Below are 20678 nucleotides of genomic sequence, written 5' to 3' on the forward strand. Positions count from 1 at the left end.
AACTAGACCTTGGCAACGGCAGCAGCTCTTGGGATGTGAGATCTTATTGCATGGCTGGAGAAGGAGACAGACCTTATATAGGAAGATAGAAAATACTGCTAGATATATTCAGAGTTATGCCTGTGCACAGCATTCGCTCTGGTATCAGGTTTCTTATTTAGGGATGATCTCTGTCAAACTCTGGAGTTGTTCCACAAGAGATGCCTCAAGTGAGTTCATGAATACTCACATGTCCCTGAGTGGATGATATGCCTTTGTAATTATTCTGATTAATGGTGTACTCATTTTAAAGTAAATTTAAGTTGCAGAGTGCAAACTTTTGACTGTTCTTTGCTTCTGTGCTTCTAATTCCTTTTCAGACTATATACAATCTTCTTAGAAAAAGTGACAGCATTCTAGTCTAGCGACTCCTAGTTGGAGACTTCACCTTCACATGCTGAATAATACAGACCCCTGAAGAAGCATAAGTAGGAAAAGTGGCTTTCTTGATCTGAATTCAAGTGCTAAATTCTCTTTCTTTATTAGTCATGGATTCTCCACAAGAAAGCACTATATTATAAACTAGCCGTCACCCGCAGCTCCACCCACGTAGTAGTGAAACAGGACAGTAAGGAGGGCCCTACCCGGCTCCCCACTCCTAACGTCATGTCTCCCCCTCCCCTCGGCCTGCAGCCTCTGTCTCGGATTAACGCGAATATATCTATCGCTCCTGCAAGTGAACCATTATTCTTAACGCAATGAGAGAGGTCAGAAAATCAAACGGAATGTTCAAGCAAATTATAGAAAAAAATCCAATCTAAATCCGTTAAGTAGTTCTCTCGTGAAAAGCAGACAGACAGACGTTAGATTTTATATATATGTAAAGATATACTACTACTCAAAATTGACAAAGGTACTTGGACCAGGTGGTCAGGGAATCATTTTATCAAATCGTGGGCAATTAAAGAACACTTCTGATTGTCACGATTTTACTTTTGTTTTCTACTTTTTATATGTTTTTCTTGACTTCAAAAATAGTTGAAATTTTGTTCTGAGCGTTTTAGAGTTCACGGAATTCAATGATTTTATTTGTTTATCAATTTGATATGTTTTAAACATTGTTATATTTAAATCACATTTTTCCACAGCTCCATTGGAAAATGGTATGGCCTGTACACTGGTTCTGTAAGTGCTGTGCAGAGTGGAGGCAGGACCTCTGTGTTTTTCCCAGTTGATTCCTGGGTTTGTCAGGGGTGTGTTCTTGCTCCTACTCTGTTCACTGCCTGTATGGACTGGCTATGGAGTGCTGGGCATGGTTGTGGGGTCCAGCGGCTGTGGGGCATCTGTTGATGAAGAAAGATTCACGGATCTTGACTTTGCTGACGATGCTGTGATCTTCATGGAGTCAATGGAGGCTCTGATCGGGGCACTCAAGAGACTGGGCGAGGAGTCTGAGTGTCTGGGCTTGCAAGTGTCCTGGATAAAAACCAAGATCCAGGCCTTTAATGAACTCATCAGCAGTTTGTCTGTTTGTGGAGAGAGTGTCAACCTTGTCAAGAGGTTTACTTACCTTGGTAGTGACATTCATGTCTCTGGTGACTCTTCCTATGAAGCCGGTAGACAGATTGTGAGAGCATGGGGGGTCATGAGGTCGCTGGAAAGGGGTGTGTGGTGCTCCCGATATCAATGCAAAAGGACGAAGGTTCAAGACTTTAGAGTCCTGGTGCTTCCTGTCTTATCTATATGGTTGCGAGACATGGACGCTATCCAGTGACCTGAGATGAAGACTGGACTCCTTTGGTACTGTGTATCTCCAGAAAATCCTTGGGTATCGTTGGTTTGACTTTGTGCCGAATGAGCGGTTGCTCATGGAGTCCCGAATGAGGCACATTACATGCATTGTAAGGGAGCATCAGTGGACCATCATGTTTACCCGAGGGTGATCTGGCTCGTAAGATCCTCATTGTTGGGGACCCGAGTGGCTGGACCAGGCCAAAGGGTCACCCACATAATACGGAAGATAGAGGGTCATTTCCGGAGGGTGGGACTGGACCGCGTGTCTGTGTGGGGGTTTGCAAACTGGGATCCCGAGTTGTTTCATTATGTAGTGGGTGCGGCACCAGTGCATGTTCCCCAACTTGACTTGACTTAACTTGATTCCATGTGAAACAATGTTTTGGTGGTTTCTTGCCATCATTAGGCAAGACGGCCAGGAGTGTGCAACATGTGACATCATTACTGCAATGCCGTGCTTTCCTGGTTTCTTGAAGATTATTTGGATTCAGCTTACAAAATCTCTAGCATTACATTTTATGCATCATTTTGATTCCTGGTTACAAGGCCTTTTCTGTCTTTCAGCTTATGTTTTGGCTCAGTAACAACTCTACTGGGCATGCCAGCCACCCAACCCGACACAGACAGAAGCTAGAGGCACACTGATAAAAAGAAAGATGTTTTTTTTATTTTTTCTTCACCACATGGGAAACGCCTTCCCCGTTTCCAACAGGCACAACTCAGTCCCGCCAACACAAAAGCACATAATACATCCGTCCATCCATTATCCAACCCACTATATCCTAACTACAAGGTCACGGGGGTCTGCTGGAACCAACCCCAGCCAACACAGGGCACAAAGCAGAAAACAAACCCCGGGCAGGGTGCCAACCCAACGTAGCACATAATACAATAAATTCTCTTTTCTTTCTCCTCCACTCCTCCTCGGCAAGCTTTGTCCACCTTCCACCCGACTCTGGCTCCCGGAGTGGTGGCTGCTGGCTCCTTTTATAGCCCACCCGGAAGTGCTCCAGGTGTTTCGTGACCCATTTCCGGCTACACGTCTGGGTGTGGTGGAAGAACCACCCAGATGGGCTCAGGAACTACTGCAGTGCCCCCTGGCAGCACCCTCAGTTCCCAACAGGGTTGTAGAGAAGTCCATCTCCCATGGATCCCTGCGGGAATCCGAGGCACCACTGCCACCCAGCAAGGCTGCCATCTAGCATCCCGAGGGAGGTACTGTTCAGTCCATGCTTGTTACCCTGGACCATATAAAGAAGAGGCGTCCTGGCCGGGCAAGGGCCCCATCCGTCCGCCACAGTGCATATATTTGCTACACCCCGAGACTTTTCTTTTGTGCATTGAGCTTGTATTCTAGATTCTCGATCTCCTGGCAGTTTACTTTGGCTACTTTAAACTTTTCCTAGTCTCCTGGTTCCATTTCTTTTCAAAACTGCTACCACCCTGTGCATCCAGCACACTGATAAGGCTGAATCACATCACTGGGTAGGTTGAAAACATAAATTATAAATGGATCCAGTTTAAGACCTCAGTATTGGACATAAGTGCACACAACCAGTAGTTTTTAGTGCATGTAATAAGAACACCTGAAATTCCAATTGAAATTAAAGTAGATGAGCACTACAATGGAATGGTGTTTTGCCCAGAGCTGGTTCTTACTTTGTGCCCATGTGTGCTGGAAAAAACTCAGCACTACCTTGACTTTGAATTACACTGAACTGTTTTAGAAATATTATGTACTTTTATATACTGTATGGGGTACTACTTTTTTCCCAAACCCTATTCTATCAACAGTCTGTTTATCAACAATTACCATTCATCCCCATATTCATTTGATTCCTTTTATTTTCCCTATTTATTTCTGGAGATTTGTAGGTTCTTCTTATGGTTTCACATCTTCTAGTCTTGCACTATCCCCCACCACCTTATTAGTTTGATTTATATTCTCGCATACCTTGTTTAAGGCCTTGTGCTAGTGCAATTTGTAAATGGGGTAGCACAATATAAAGGTTAATTGATTAAGCTCATCTGTAGTCAAGCGTATTAACATCAAGCACATTGGTACATTCCTCACCTAGACACACTTCAATGCAGTTTAGAGCCTGTAATCCACTAACCTGTGTAACACTGAAAGATACAGTATGTGAAACTGGAACACCTGGACCTATATTATACTGTACGTGATGCAAAACAAAACATAACCTACCCTTTCCCTGAACCAAACCCAGGCTATAGGGGCAAAAAGCTAAATTTTGTGCTTCTCTCTCTTTTATAATGAAATGTGGTTAAACAAAATAACATCGCTTGCATAAACTCCTTTCTGGCTTCTCATGCAGGGTTGTTTTCATTTCACCTTAGGCTCTATGACTTTCTGTGATCTTATGTTAGAATAAGATGGAATAGAAAATGAATACATTAATATAATGTATATCATAATAACAAGAATTAACAGTATGAAGCCCCACTTGGAAACAGATATATTGATACAAGTTGGATTTAAACGACACTCTCTCTGTCTATCACTTCCATAAGAAAAACCTTCTCTGGGATATTGAGTACCACTCACTGTAAATGACCCTTTCCTGCTTCTAATTAGCTGCTTTTCTGGTCAGATCAGATAACAGCCCATGTCCAGATTACTCTTGAAGGAAAGCAGCCACTTAAACAGGCTAACAGTTTTATAATAGAAGGAGATAATGCATCCTTGCTAACCAGCCTGGCGCCATGCGTAACATTATTATACAGCAGCACTAATAGATTCAAGACCATATGAGGAACAAATGGCTTAAGTTTCAGACCCAGTTTTAATTTCTGCAATGGTGCCTGTATTGCACATTCTCTCTATATTTAATAGTTGTAAGTATAGGTTTTATGCTTTCCTAAAAACAAAGTTTATATTAAATGATCAAGCTCCTTTGTTATGCATGTCAGTATAAATCATCGGTGTTGAGTGTCATGATGTTTGGTCATTAGAATGCTAGAAGAAAATTGACTGAAAAGTAATTAGAAAATATAATGAAAAAAAATACCATGTAATCCAAAGCTAAAGAAAATAAAAATCAGCATATTATTTAATTTAAGAAGAACAATCCTTCCCTCAAAATCTCCACTAATATTGTCATCCCGCTACAATGTCAACCAAGGCAGTTCTGGTAGCAATGGGCAAAGGGCAGGAACAAACCCCTGGGCAGGGTGCCAGAAGAAACAGTCAATTTCTTAAAACATGACAATAAAAGCAGAAATAATTTAATATTTGGAGTATATTAATCTAATTCTTTATTTTGTGTTTGCTCTGAAATGTTTGATTTTTTTGTGTTATCTAAACATTTTTTCAACTCACTGTGTGATCTTATTGATATTTTGCCAAACTAATAAGGTATATATTCTCAACAATAAAACCATCTCTTTTTAATGAATATATTGGTATTTTTGCCACTATATGTAAAAAGCCCACTTAGAAATATTAAAAGAAGATTTCAAATAATCTCATAAATGTCTTATAAAGGTAAATTTAAAGCAAAAGCAAATGGTGTCAGCTTACATTTCTTATCCCTTGTTCTTACATCATCTTATCATAGTTTCACATATTTCACTGAATTTTTGAATTGCAACTTAATGAAGAAAGAAGTGTTCAGAAAGCACAATCTAAAAGAATCGGGGTTAAAACACCCAATCAGATGTGCTAGCACATACAACTTTGTTTAAAGGAGTAGATTAAAGCAATTCACAAAGAATTAATCTAAACTTATAGTTTGATGTAGTGAGAAGTTAAGTAAAATGACACCAATAGGCTAACCACAAAGATTACAATATACAAGCTTTTGAGGCAACTCAGGCCCCTTCTTCAAGCAGGATGTAAAGTTAGATGTGAAAGGAATACCACTGACTAATGACTGGTCAGAACATAGATAATGGTTTTTGACATATCCAGACCAAACTGATACTTTTATGGTTATGGTATCCGTCCATCTTAATAACTGTAGTAGTGCTGGTACTGGGGTTTCACCTGAGCAAAACCTTACCACTCCTGTTTTTAACTTAGATTTGAGCACTGCAGTGTCAAAGAATACCACAGCAACAGTCATCACAAAACAAATCTGTCTCATTACTGAACTATATGATCAGAAAAAAAAAATGATAAAAGAAAACCAAAAGATTCTTTTTCCAAAAATTATGACTGTTCTATAGATAAATAACAGAAATGCCAGCCTCACGGGAAGGAAACTCAAAGTGATGGATATTAAAAAAACAAACCTAATTTAGATCACTTCCTTTTACATAAACAAACTACAGAAAGAACAAATGTAATAGACAATGTGTTCAGTCATTCTTTAGTTTAAACGTTTATCCTGTGATGATTCAAGATTGTATCACCATCCAGTAATTGGGCAATGTGAACAGAAAAGCATCCACTGATGATTCATTATTGCATCAACATCTTGGGCCTTTTAATATTAACAAAAGTATATAATTCCCTTTCACAATAGCTATTTAAGAGGTCATTGACCAAAACAGCAGTCTTAACCTGTTGATTGAAAAGGGATGAAATGGGAAGATTGTCCAAAATACAGTAACATTAGAAGCACATCTATTATGCAATTATGAATAATCGTGCATATAATATGATGATATTGGACAAAGCAGATCAGTAACAAAAATCATTACCATCAAGTTGCTAGTTTAATCTTTGTCTCAATGTGTGACTCTGAATGCAACGTTTAACTTGCCTGTTCTAAAACTGAAAACTATATAAAAACAACTGTGCAATAGCTCTTGAAATGTGAAACCTTGGGACGGTGTTCACTTTAAAATGCTGATATCTAAAAATTACACTAATGAAGCTTTGAGAATGTAACTAAGAAGGCAAACAGCTCCTAGAAGAAGGTGATTCTACAACCTATTCTTGGTGTCCACAAAACGCCATCCAGGCTTAGCATTTTATTTAAAAAAAGCATATTATTAGTAACAACCCATCATGAAACAGACTATAACCAAAATATACAAAGTTATAGCAATGACTGATTCTATTTAGGAGAGTGTCAATGTTATGTTGGTGAAACATACCACTGCATGTGAAACAACACAAGGATCATCAGAACATTTTGTCTGATTTTAAAAGCTATAGAATTGTTAGTTTTTTGGGTTACATCAACTCACCAATTCAATTTGCTAGAGTAACAGCTGTATTTGTTTTTGCAAAGAAGTTAATTTAGTAGGTACACCTTCCTAACAGTAAGACCTTAACAAGCATTTCTTTGAGACTTCATAACACTTACAAAGCATCATTAAAGTGTTTATTCATCTCTGCAATTTGACCTTGTAACAAAATTTCACTTTAGAGTGGTCTGAGGTGGCTTACCTGAGACACATTTCTCATGATGTTACATATTTACTATAACACCCATGAATCCTTCATATTAACAAGTCATCTTACCATCATGACAATATGCCACACTGTACAGAGACGAATAACGTATTTATGGATTCTTTATAGATGTTATGAAGACCCAAAGAAGCCTTTGTTAAGGTCTTGTTACTTAAGAGTAAATAAGTAGTAGATGCATTTTTGCAGTACCTAAACTAAAGTGTTACCAGTGGGATCTGAACAGTGAATTCTGCAGCTCAAAGACAGAAACTGCAACTCCAGCACCACTGTGCTACACAAATGCAGTCTAATACACTGAAACATATTAAAATGGATACTTTACATTAATACATGCTGTATACAGTATTCAGTATGTGGTTACATAAAAAAACAGCAATTTTAATAAGTTAAAACAAATGTAAGCAAATTATTACATCAGTTGTGACCATGAATGAGAAAAAAAGCTACACATTATCCTCTAATGATGAAAAATCTGGCAAACTTATGTTTCTTGGCTATAAACATGCTGATGTTCCCTACCAGTGTTGTGTAAGAGGCCTCGTCATCTTCTCTGTATGTTATTTCTAATGCACTGAGCAGTGCATCTATTAAGTGTTGCTTCACAAGGGCTTTGTGGTAAAGTTCTTTCTGTATTTTATTCTGAGCCCTTAACTTTGTCTCACAACAATTAGATGAAAATGATTCTTTTATTAGTATTTCATACATTTCACTCAGGCTTTGATATTTTCCAGATACAATTTTAACATAAAATTGGATGTGTAGCAATAATACTTCAACATTACTTTTTTCTGAAGATCTTGACTATATACATAAACATATTAACCTACATCTCTTGTGTGAAATCTTCAGGCATTCACTGGCTGGTTCTTGGTGTAATTCATTTACAAATCTGTAAGAGAGCCAACGTTTTTTTTTCCAGCAAAAAACAAAAGCTTTTTTGTACTTGTATGAAAGAAAAAGTATTATATTACTAATATGAATGGAATTGGAATCAGATTATAGATGGTGTCTTGAGTGGTCCAATGTGTGATGGACCGGGATGAAGAAGGTTTTATTGCAAACTGAAAAGACAGCTGATAACGGCTCAAGCAAAATCATTAATCTTCAAAAATGCAGGTAGCAGTTAGCAGTAGGAGCTCAGTCCTCTAGATTAGTCAGTTTAGCATCTGATGCCACCATCCAGGAATGCTTTATATTCTGGGGACCAGAAGAGGCTGAGTTTTTTGGGTGGTGGGAGGGGTCACTCTTGGGCACTTTTCCTTGACTATGGAGGAGGGAGGAGAAGATAAGGTTGGCATCAGCATCCCCTCTTGTTCCAGGGTGGTATTACTTATCTTGACAGAGCCAGGAAGGTGATCTCCAGATGTGCATGTGTGACATGGGTCAAGTTGTGTCTAGCTGAGAGCTAGATTTACTTCTACATATTTCCTTATTGATGCTCTATTATATTTGAACAATTCCAGTTTCTGAATTTTCTTTTCTTGAGCACAAATTAGACAAAATAAGACTAAATAAATACTCTATAAAGTGTATAACTTTGATTGATTTTATTGGTCATTGGTCACTTTCAACAAAACTGAAGCTATTTAGTGCAGATAATTTGAAAAATGTTTTGCATAGTTAAAAAAAACATAAACTAAAAAACTTGGAACAGTCATTTTGTTGTTCTTATTGATTTTTTAAAAATCTGTTGTCAGGGATGCCAGGGGCGACGACCCGGCCGGGGCGCCCTGGAGGACCAGAAGAGGGTCTACGCCCACCCTGGATCACGTGGGGGCCGCCACCCTGGTTGCTTTGGGGGCCACGGGTAGAGGGCTTGGAAGCCCAACCTTGTAGGGGCCCGTTGTCACCGCCAGGGGCTGACCCGATGCCTTTGGAGTCCTGGACCTCAGCACTTCTGCCACACCCGGAAATGCTGGGGGGAAGAGAAGAAGGAACACCCGGAGAGGTTCCGGGAGTACAGCCGCACTTCCGCCACACAGGGGCGTGTCGGTGGGTGATGCCGGAATTCACCTGGAGCACAGCCGGGTGCTAATAAAAGGGGCCACCTCCCTTCATTCGGCGCTGGAGTCGGGTGGAAGCAGGACAAGACAGAAGGAGTTTCAACATGTCTGCCTGTCTGTGTCCAGGCCATTTCTACACTGTATTATTTCATCAAATGTACTTCTTGCAGATAAAACTTAAACAAGTTGTTAATGTTAATTTCAGCATGTAACAATGCCTTTATATGCTTAAAAGGAGGTGCACAAGAGGAAAGCACACTTCCAAACTTTTCAAAAGTGTTATAATCAATTGGGTTTTCATAAAACGTTTTTTAGCATGAAATGTTACAATATATAATGTTTCACTTGGTGCTAATAAAATTTCCCATGTTTATTTCTTAAGATGGACAAGTCAAGTTGGGAGCATGCACTGGTACAGTGTGTTGTTGGACCCACCACACGACGTAACAACTCAGGGTCCTGGTTGGCAACCCCCAGGCAGACACACAGTCCAGTCATACCCTCCAGAAATGACCCTCTGTCTGTCGCATGGGCAACCCCTTGGCCTGGTCCAGCCACTCGGGTCCCCAACAATGAGGATCTAACGAGCTGGATCACCCTAAGGGAAACGCGCCACATGGCCGTAGTGGCGTAACTGATGCTCCCTCACAAAGCAGGTAATGTGCCTCATTCAGGACTATGAGAACAACTGCTTATTTAACACACAGTCAAGCAAGCAGTACCCAAGGATTCTCCAAAGAGACACAGTACAGAAGGAGTCCAGTCTTCATCTCAGGTCACTGGATAGCATCCATGTCTCGCAACCATATAGCAAGACAAGAAGCACCAGGACTCAAAAGACTTGGACCTTTGTCCTTTTGCATAGATATCTGGAGCACCACACACCCCTTTCCAGTGACCTCAGGACCCCCCCATGCTCTCCCAGTCCGTCTACTGACTTCATAAGAAGAGTCACCAGAGAGATGAATGTCACTGCCAAGGTAAGTAAACCTCTCAACAAGGTCGACACTCTCTCTGACACACTGATGATGGCTGTGCCCAAGAGGTCATTAAATGCCTGGATCTTGGTATAAGATGGACATCCCACCTAATTAATACCTCAATAAAATATATGCTTATACTTTGTCTTTCTGTTCATTAAACCAAGCAGACCTCTTGGGTATCTCAGTCGAATGGCCAGCTGCAGGTGGGAAGCAGTTTTTTTTTTTTAATTTGTCAACGTTACCAGAGTAATCAACATTATCGCCAGATGGCAACCCGATGTTTCTTTAGTGGTGATATTTTTTAAGAATGGCAAGCCCCTAGAATTATTTGTCAGGCTGGGCTTCTCTCATATCAGGTGGGTAGAAAAAATGTCAACAACTGCTAGCCTTCAGATTAATAGCATTCTTGATGAGATGCCAGTTCAGCACAGGGCTGCTTCAAATTAAAAATTTGTTTAATCATAGTGTGGTAAATTTCTATTTACCATGTGCATAATTACTCTCATTTAACCCCAAATGTCAACTTATATTAATTTCAGTTAAAAAAAAACAGTTTGTTGCACATAATTACTTGCTGAAAGCTGAGCGCTTTGGCTAGCTGTAAACAGAGTAAAAGCTTGAAATTAAGATTGCTACAAATTTTATTCATTATAAATGTAAGTTAACTTTGCATCCAGATGGTGCATGACTCATGACACAGCTGTCATGAAAGCTAGAGTAAAACAATATCTTGAGAAAAAAAATGACCAAATCTTTACATGACTATTGCATTTTCAACTATTTTTAAAACATCATTGTGTTGTATATAATTGAATAGCAGGATTTTGCTTATCAAAAAATAAATTAAAACAAAATAAAATATAACAGACAGCAAAAGGAGCGGCACACTTTTATTTTGCCCACCCTGCTACACTTTGAACATTGCCTGTATAAAAAGCTCAACTATAAGGCTATTACTTCAGTCACTTCCACTATGACCCTGAGCAAGTCATTTAACCTGACTGTACTCTAAATGTAGGAATACATTTGCAAACAATTATAATATAGTTATATACCATCTGCAAGATGGTGTTCGCTATGGAAAGGTGGGATATTACTGATAAATGCTTCAAAATCAATCTTTTTTAAAACAGTGGTTGCAGTCTACAAATGAAGACTTGAGTTTTCTGAATGCAGTGCTCACAGTACTGCACTAACACCTACCTAATTATTCCCTTTCCTTTATTCAAAGGGAATTTAAAAGCTTTAAAGAGTGCAGCATGAAAACATCCTGAGCAAATAGTTCCAGATACCATCACAGCTTTGTTTACATGTAGTCCTAATGTGTTACCAGTTATATGCTTCATGCCCCATTTCCATGGCAGCTTTCTAGGAGTTGCTGTTTTGACCTGTCTGCCTCACACATGCTTGGTTGGTGTTTTCTTTGCTGCCCAGCTACAATACACCTCTGGGTATGTCTCCACAGAGATCGGTTTACATCCAATACTCAAAAGGCTCAACTAGACTAGGCAGAAATATATTATTATGTGCTGGCAGCTCTAAATCAATTCAAAATGGTGTTAAATTCAGTCTCGGCTAGAGTCACCATTCATCGAACAGTAATATTTTCCTCTCTAATATATTAGAGAACTAATATTGAAAAAAGAGGTTACTATTAAAAAAAGATCTTAACTAAATCATCCGGATGTTCATTCTCAATGTAGACTCCTTTATTTGATTTTGAGCTTGAGTAAATCCACTTGCTATATATATTACACTTTTTTACATATTTCTCTGAAGCATACATATATTGAAATATAGTGATTGGCCACTGCCCTGTCTAGGGATTGGTCAGGGCTTGAACACTGTGCTTGCTGGGATAGATACCAGCTTCACCACAACCTTGCCCTGGATAAGTGGATTAGGAAAATTAATGGATGGATGGATGGATGGATGTCTCAGCATGAAACATTTGGCACAGTACTAAAGATGCTGTTCTTAAAAACCACAAAATGGCCAGTTAATTCCCCATTTTTGTTTTAAAGGGTGATATCTGAACAAATCACTAACTCTGCTTCATTTATAAAAAAAGATGTAAAGTAAGATAGATCACTGGTTCTGTCCTTGATGGTAGAATGCAATTGTTTGTTTGCACTTTTAATACATTGTAAAGATGGGTCTGGTAAAATAGACTCATGCTATTGTTCATGATACTATGATTGTTTACTACTAACTAGAAGTGCTAGGAAGTTTGAGAAACCTTTTATATTTCTACATAAATTTAAATAGGTTTAAAATGTGATTAGATTGTTACACTTTTTTAACAAGTCCTTGGACTTGATAAAGAAAATCCAACAAAACTAATAACACAAAACATTATACTTGTTGACTGATTTCTTGAGGAAAATGATCCAATGTAACATATCAGCAAAAAAAGAAACGTCCTCTGACTTTCAACTGTTTTTACTTTCACTAAACTTAATGTGTAAATATTTGTATGAACACTAAAAGAGTCAACACCATAAGACATAAACTAAAAATGTTTCACAATGTGTCCCTGAATGAAGGGAGGCTCAAAATCAAAAGTACCAGTCAGTATCTGGTGTGGCCACCAGCTGCTTGAAGTACTGCAGTGCATCTCCTTCTCATGGACTGGACCAGATTTGTCAGTTCTTGCTGTAAGATGTTACCCCACTCTTCCACCAAGGCACCTGCAAGTTCCTGGACATTTCTGGGGGGAATGGCCCTAGCCATCACCCTGCGATCCAACAGGTCCCAGACATGCTCAATGGGATTGAGATCCGGGCTCTTCCACTGCGAGGATGATCAGCTGTCCTTTCTGTCTCCCTGTAGCGCTGTCTTAGGTGTCTCACAGTGCGGACATGGCAATTTATTGCCCTAGCCACATCAGCAGTCCTCATGCCTCCCTGCAGCATGCCTAATGCACGTTCACGCAGATGAGCAGGGACCCTGGGCATCTTTCTTTGGGTGTTTTTCACAGTCGGTAGACAAGTCTCTTTAGTGTCCAGCGTTTTTAGAACTGTGACCTTAAATGCCTACTTTCTGTAAGCTGTTAAGGTCTTAACGACCATTCCACAGGTGCATGTTAATTAATTGATTATGGTTAATTGAACATGCATGGAAAACATTGTTTAAACCCTTTACAATGAAGATCTGTAAAGTTATTTGAATTTTTAAAACATTATTGTTGAAATACACAGTCCTGAAAAAGGGACATTTCTTTTTTTGCTGAGTATATATGACCAGCAGGGCATCATGGACAATGTGGTTTTTATGCACAGCCCTGCTGGATGCCATGGGGGCCACAAGAGGGAGCTGCAGGGAGGACCGAGGACTTCTTCGTGCCCTATGACCTGGAAGTTCGTCATAGGAAGAGCGACCGGCTTTCGGGTTGAAAAGAAGAGCTTTTACCTGACCCGAAAGTGATTAAGAATCACATGGACTGGGGATTGAGAACACTTCCGGGTCAGGGAATATAAAAGGACTGTGGGAGCTCCCAGATGGGAGCTGAGCTGGGTGGAAGGGTGGCAACGCGTCTGGGAGCTGGAGGATTGGTTATTTGTGTATTTCTGATTGGTATTGTGATTTATAGGAGAATAGTGGAGGAGAGGGTGTTTTCTGCACTGTGGCAATTTAATAAAGTCAATCTGAGGACTTTTACCTGGTGTCTGGAGTCATGGACAGGGGTTCAAGGGAGCGAGAGCGCCAGCGCCCCCTATCTACCACAATATATATCTATACTAATAAAAGGCAAAGCCCTCACTGACTGACTGACTGACTCACTCACTGACTCATCACTAATTCTCCAAGTTCCCGTGTTGGTAGAAGGCTGAAATTTGGCAGGCTCATTCCTTACAGCTTACTTACAAAAGTTGGACAGGTTTCATTTCGAAATTCTATGCCTAATGGTCATAACTGGAAGGTATTTTTCTCCATTAACTGTAATGGAGTAGAGCTGCAAAACATGCATTATATAATTGAGAAGGCAGCGAAACAATAAGAAGCGAGCGAGTGGCATATACTACCATATTCATGAGTGCTGCTACCTCGGAAAGAAAGCACGATGTAAACCTAAACTTTAAATTAAGTTCATAGACAGGCTACCGCTGGCGTTTCACATGCCCACAGGTAATGCGGGATACAAGTTTAATGAGAGGACGCAGGATATAAACGAGAGTTTTGATCACTTTGTAAGTTAAAATTGCACGTGAAGGGCTGTGCTTATGCAAATTCCGAGAGACTGTGTTTGTGGGGGATTGACAGGTAAGGCGGATGAGGGAGTCACGTCATCATCTCCCCTCCCATTCACCTCATTTCGCACTGAGCTGAGCTCCGCATTTAACGCACGCAGTGTTACGGAAGCAACTTTGTGACGCTGCCACCAAATACTCACAGAAAAATCCACAAGTTAATACACACGCTGTCCACACTGAATCCTCCAGGCGTTACTTACAAAAGGTTACATTGACAATCGTGTTACGTTATTTTTAAAATGTTTCCTTTTCTTAGCACAAGCACAGCTGAGAAGCTTCGATGCATGTGCTCCATAACACGTTAAAAAATCACACATTTAATCACACTTTGCAATACAAGCAAAGGGGAACTTATGTCAATGCATGATTTCCTGGTACACCGATTACATTGATCAGTGCTTCCCGATTCATTTTACCCTCGCACCCCCTTGGTTTGAGAAGAAGTATGAAAAAATATGAGGTTAACACAGAAAAACAGATCACCAATTGAAGCTTTATGAATAATCGATTCGCCATCAATAATTGTTTTGGTAAAGCCATATTCAGTGTAATCCTCCTTCCATTTTATAATTTTTCCGCCACTTGCCATGATTAAATGAACGGTAAAAAAGTAAGAGCGAAGCGAGGGTGACTTATTCAGGCAGGCAGGCGACAGCTCAATAGCTCGAATTTGGATATAAGTAGGTTCTATTTAGTCGCCAGAAATATCTTTGTTAGGAATGGAAGTTGAATTTAGTCTTTAAATTTCTATGGTAAAGAAAAAGTTATGCAATGATGACTACATTTAACTATATAAAGTCAAAACTTGTATATATAAAGTCATTTGCGAATATATAAAGTCAAAACTTGATTATATAAAGTCACTGTCGGAATAAATAAAGTTAAAACCTGAATATATAAAGTCAGCGTCGGTATATATAAAGTCAAAACTTAAATATATAAAGTCAACGTTGGAATATATAAAGTCAAATCTTCAACATATAAAGTCAGCGTTGGAATATATAAAGTAAGCGCTGCAATATATAAAGTCAAAACTTCAATATATAAAGTCAGCGCTGGAATATCCATCCATTTCCCAACCCATTGAATTCAACCACAGGGTCATGGGGGTCTGCTGGAGCCAATCCCAGCCAACACTGGGCGCAAGGCAAGAACCAATCCTGGGCAGGGCACATGCATCATTTTCAAAACATTAACCGAACAGTGTTTTTTTAATTTATTTTTCTGAATACATTTTTGTTCACTTAGTTCAGTTCAGAGTTGTTTCAATCAATAGATTTTGACTTTGACTTTATATATTCAGGAATGAGTTTATATACTCCGATGTTGACTTTATATAATCAGGAATGACTTCATAAATTCCGACACTGACTTTATATATTCAAGTTTTGACTTTATATATTCCAGCGCTGACTTTATATATTCTGACACTGACTTTATATATTCAAGTTTTCACTTTATATATTCCAGCGATGCCTTTATATATTCAAGTTTTCACTTTATATATTCAGAAAAAAGTTTTGATTTTATGTATACCGATGCTGACTTTATATATTCAAGTTTTGACTTTATATATTCGGGAATGGCTTTATATATTCAAGTTTTGACTTTATATATTCTGGCCTTGACTTTATATATTCACAAAATCAATTTATTTGCCTGTTTGGCACCCCATAGTATATGTGTGTGTGTATATATATATATATATATATATATATACTGTATATATATATATATATATATACTGTATATATATATATATATATATATATATATATATATATATATATATATATATATGCCAGCAACACTCATGACAATGAAAAAACAATTACATTGTTAATCATGTTACGTTATTATTAAAATGTTTCCTTTTCTTTTTGCTTCTCCGCTGCCAAGCACGGGTATTTTGCTATATACAGTATATATATATATATATATATATATATATATATATATATATATATATATATATATATATATATATATATATATAGATAGATAGATAGATAGATAGATAGATAGATAGATATATATAGATATAGATATATATATAGATATATATATATATAGATATGAGAACAACACTCATATCAATGACAAAACAATTACTTTAACAATCATGTTACGTTATTTTAAAAATTTTTCCTTTTCTTTTTCATAACTTCTTTAACACACTACTTCTGCGCTGCGAAACGCGGGTATTCTGCTATTATATATATATATATATATAAAAATATGTGAACTTCTAGGATTATCAGTTAATTTGAAAGGGAAATTAAAATCAGGTATTTCAATCATTGGGATGACAACTAAGTATGCAAAGCCCTACCCTATTTATAGAACATAAATCTGGGCCTTCATTATAAGAATGTGATGTACACTACAATGGCTTGTGGAAGTGTGTCATGCCTTGGTCAAACAAAATTTCTGAGGACCTCAAAAAAAAAGTTGTTGATACTCAACAGGCTGGAAAAGGTAATAAAACCATTTATAAAGAGTTTGGACTCCATGAACAGGCAAACTGTGTACAAATGGAGGAAATTCAACACCATTGTCACCCACCCCTTAAGTGGTCAATCAACGAAGATCATTCCAGGAGCAAGGCATGTAATATCCCAGGTCACAGGATAATGTCTAAGGATCTAAAGGCTTTTATTGCATTGGCTAAAGTCATTGTTCATGAGTTCACCTTCAGGAGAACACTGACCAACAAAAGTGTGCATGGCAGGGTTGCAAAGAGAAAGTAACTACTCTCCAAGAAGATCAATGCTGCCCATTTCAATTTTGCAAATGACTACAGTATGTGAAGAAGCCAGAAGGCCATTGAAAGAATTTTCTGTGAACAGATGAGTCCAAATTAGAACTTTATGGCTTGAATGAGAAGCACTATTTTTGGCAAAAAGAGAAACAACTGCATTCCAGCATAAGAACCATATCCCATCTGTGAAACAAGATAGTGGCAGTGTCATGATTTGACCTGAATGTTCTGAGGACAGTAGATTTGTTAGCCTTGTATATGTTCTCTCAGGCTACTAGAAAACAATGTGGGATGGACTCACAAGAGTACTGGGGACAGCAAACAGTCTGACACTCCACAGTCACACTCTATTGTATGGGTAGCCTGCAGTGAAGCCTGGTGGTACAGGATAAGGAGTCCCTGGGAAATCCCAACAAGTTTTTGCATGGTTGTCATATAACTCCGGAGTAGTTTTCAGTGGTTATCAGGAAATGTTCTTGAACTTTGGCTTAAGAGGCCCTTCCACCCAGTACACTGGAAACTTGCAGTTGAGTGGAAGCCAGTGACAAGAGCTTAACAGAGAGGTGGAAGGAACGTAGGCCATGTTTCTGGAAAAAGAGAAGGATGAATGTGCACAGTTAACAAAGCCACCCCATGGCATGGTCTGATGTTTTGTGTGCCTAGGGACGCTAGAAGACAAAGGCTTTATTATTTTTACTCCTTCTGTTAGTACCACTTGACATATCTTATAGATATTTCTGTCTTGTTTTTCTCCCAGCAAATTCATTATCAGTATAGTCAAAGTCTTCATTTTCCATTCATTCTCTATGTTCTTTAGAAACTTCAAACATCAAGTTGGTTTAATTTTTCATGAGGGCCCCCCTGACTATTGGACCCCTGGGTCTTGTCTGTCAGGCTCTTGAGGGGATCCATGTATGCTCTGGTAGACGGGTTAGGAAAACAGTTATTACCAAAAGAGTTCATACATTTTTTCAATTGGTATATAGACTCAACTTATTTGCTTCAGTATTTATATATAATTATATAGCATAAACGTGTGGTCTTGTGAATGTGAGTTCTCAGTTTCAATATGCGTGACAACAACTCGGTATAATGATTTTATGTAACACACCAAAGAGCAAACTGGTTAATCTGTAATGAAACATGAGTGACCTCTCTTGTTCAGCTTATGGTTTTGTCTTACTGTTTCCAGAGTGATAACTAACACAAATTAGTAGCCGAAGTATTTTACAGACATGCACAGCAGCACCAGTGGCCCACTCACAAATAAAACTTCAAAAAGGCAAAGGAAATGCTTAATTAGGAACATGCTTTGTGGTTAACCATGCCTTCACCTGTAATTGCAAACAATTAATATACCATACTGTAGACCTCGGTGAGTGTTGCTGCCTTTGAGCTATTTAAGGTTCCTGTGTTTTTAGTTAGGGCACCTACATTCATTCTCCAATGGTGTTTTCATGTACTTGAATTACATCTGCTACTGACTATAGACAAGATGTCCAGTTTTATATCATCCAATTTCAGGATGAAGATATCCAGTGTTTGGCAAAGAACAGACAAAACAAACATGTTAAGAGAAAATGTCTAAGACCAGTGTAGTCTAGTTGCTTGGACCAAGGCTTAAAAGCAAGAAGTTTCTGATTGTATCACTATCTCTGATTCATCAACAAGTCCCTTAACCTGTCTGTACTTCAACTGTAAAAAGGCATTAAAGTATATCATAATGCTGTAAGTTACAGCTTTTACATGTCTGGCAAATATCTAATAATGAACAAAAGTTTTGTATTAGGTGTTCATCAACTCACAGTTAGACAATCTATATACAAATAGAGGAAATTTAGTACTGCTGCTAATTTGCTTAGGAGAGGGCATCCTGTAAAAATCAAAACAACAGCACAGCATGCAATGCTGAAGCAGGTGAAAAAAAACCCTATGGTAACAGAAAAGGACCTATAAAAACTGCAAGAGTTTGCCAACGTTTTTGCTTCTGTGTTCCTATATCTGTTATAAAAAAAAGAAAACACTGAACAAGAAAGGTATTCATGAATGGACACCACAGAAAAAAACTCTGTTGCATGTCTCAGATTCACAAAGGCCCAACATGACATTCTGCAATGCTTTGTGGGCGATGTTCTGTGCACTGATTAGACAGACATTCAGCTCTCTGGCAGAAACACACAACGGTATGTTCGTAAGGTAAAAAGCACTGCATACAAGCACCAAAACCTCATTCCAGCCATAAAGCATGGCAAAGAAAGCATCACGGTTTGAGGACGCCTTGCTGCCTCTGGGCCTGAAATGCCTGCTGTCACAAAGGGAACAATGAAAAATTGTATCAAGAAATTTTACAACAGAATGTCAGGGAGCTGGTCCATCAACTGAAGCTTAACAGACGTTGTGAGATGCAATAAAACAATGACCTGAAATACTGGAGTAAATCAAATGCAAAACAAAGGAAAATTTGAATTCTGTAACAGGCATGTCAGAGTCCAGAACTCAAGCCCATTTAGATGGTGTTGCATGACCTGCAGAGAGTTGTTAACTCAAGCAATCCCATAAATAGCAATGAACTGAAACACTTTTACAAGGATTAATAGACTACAATACCTCATAACCATTGTGCAAGTCTGTTCAACAACTATAGAAAACACTTGGTGTTCAAGGATGTTCTACCATTTAGTAAAAGTGAGGGTTCATGTACTATGTGGCCTGTAAATGTTTCAATAATGTTTTCAGTACTGACAAGAAGAATGTACAAGTGAATGTTATTAATTGTCTAGTGTTGAGACATAGTTGATAATCAGACTAAATTTGTATGAGTAATTAATCCAAAAATCCATGTCACTGCAAAGGGTTTGCAAACATTTTCATAAAGCTGTAAAATAATAATAAAATCTTTTGGCTGTTGTTGGAATTAGGTGGAATTAAGCAGGCAATGAAATCTTTATTTACTCTGAATAGCTCCAATGAATTTAAAAAACTACAGATAAACAGGTGTATATATGAAAAGCAATTAAAGTAACATTATTAAATAATGTAATCTGAAACAAAACATACATCCTTTCACAATCTGTTTACAAGGCAGGGATCAAGGTCTCATTAAAATAAGTCAAACATATCAAGAAAGACTTACCAATGTTAATTTCATCATCTGTTTCTGCATCACCAATACATTCAAACTGGAAATCCTGAAGTGACTGGGAGAACTTTTGTACTGCCATAGACAGATCTGAAATAAAACATCACATTTAAGACACTGTTATACCTTTTTTATAATTAAAATTTTGAAATCAATGTCACACAAAAAAAAACCAAAAGGAGTTTTGCATTGTCCATATGTACATGGAAAAAATCTGTATGATCATGACAACAGCACCACTCTGCTCCACTATGCCACCATAACACAAATTGTTTTCACTACTTAGTTAAGAATGTTATCGACACAAGATTGTACAAAAGTTCTAACATATGGATCAATGTGTTAAAAAAATAGTGTTCTAACATTTGAACTAGTGAAAA

At 38.3% G+C, this 20678-nt stretch overlaps 1 protein-coding gene across 2 annotated transcripts in view; it reads right to left on the reverse strand.

Annotated features, from left to right (window-relative positions):
• Positions 1–20678, reverse strand: part of arhgap42a (Rho GTPase activating protein 42a) — a 415782-nt gene that overhangs the window by 259772 nt on the left and 135332 nt on the right. The window contains exon 2 of one of the 2 annotated variants that reach the window (XM_039744345.1): positions 20293–20388. In XM_039744345.1, the coding sequence (XP_039600279.1) occupies positions 20293–20388 (96 nt within the window). Of the gene's footprint in view, positions 1–20292; positions 20389–20678 lie in introns of those variants that run through there. The other variant, XM_039744346.1, reaches the window with a different exon arrangement.

This window comes from Polypterus senegalus, chromosome 2 (assembly GCF_016835505.1).
Source record: "Polypterus senegalus isolate Bchr_013 chromosome 2, ASM1683550v1, whole genome shotgun sequence".
In the NCBI taxonomy this organism is placed as follows: domain Eukaryota; kingdom Metazoa; phylum Chordata; class Cladistia; order Polypteriformes; family Polypteridae; genus Polypterus; species Polypterus senegalus.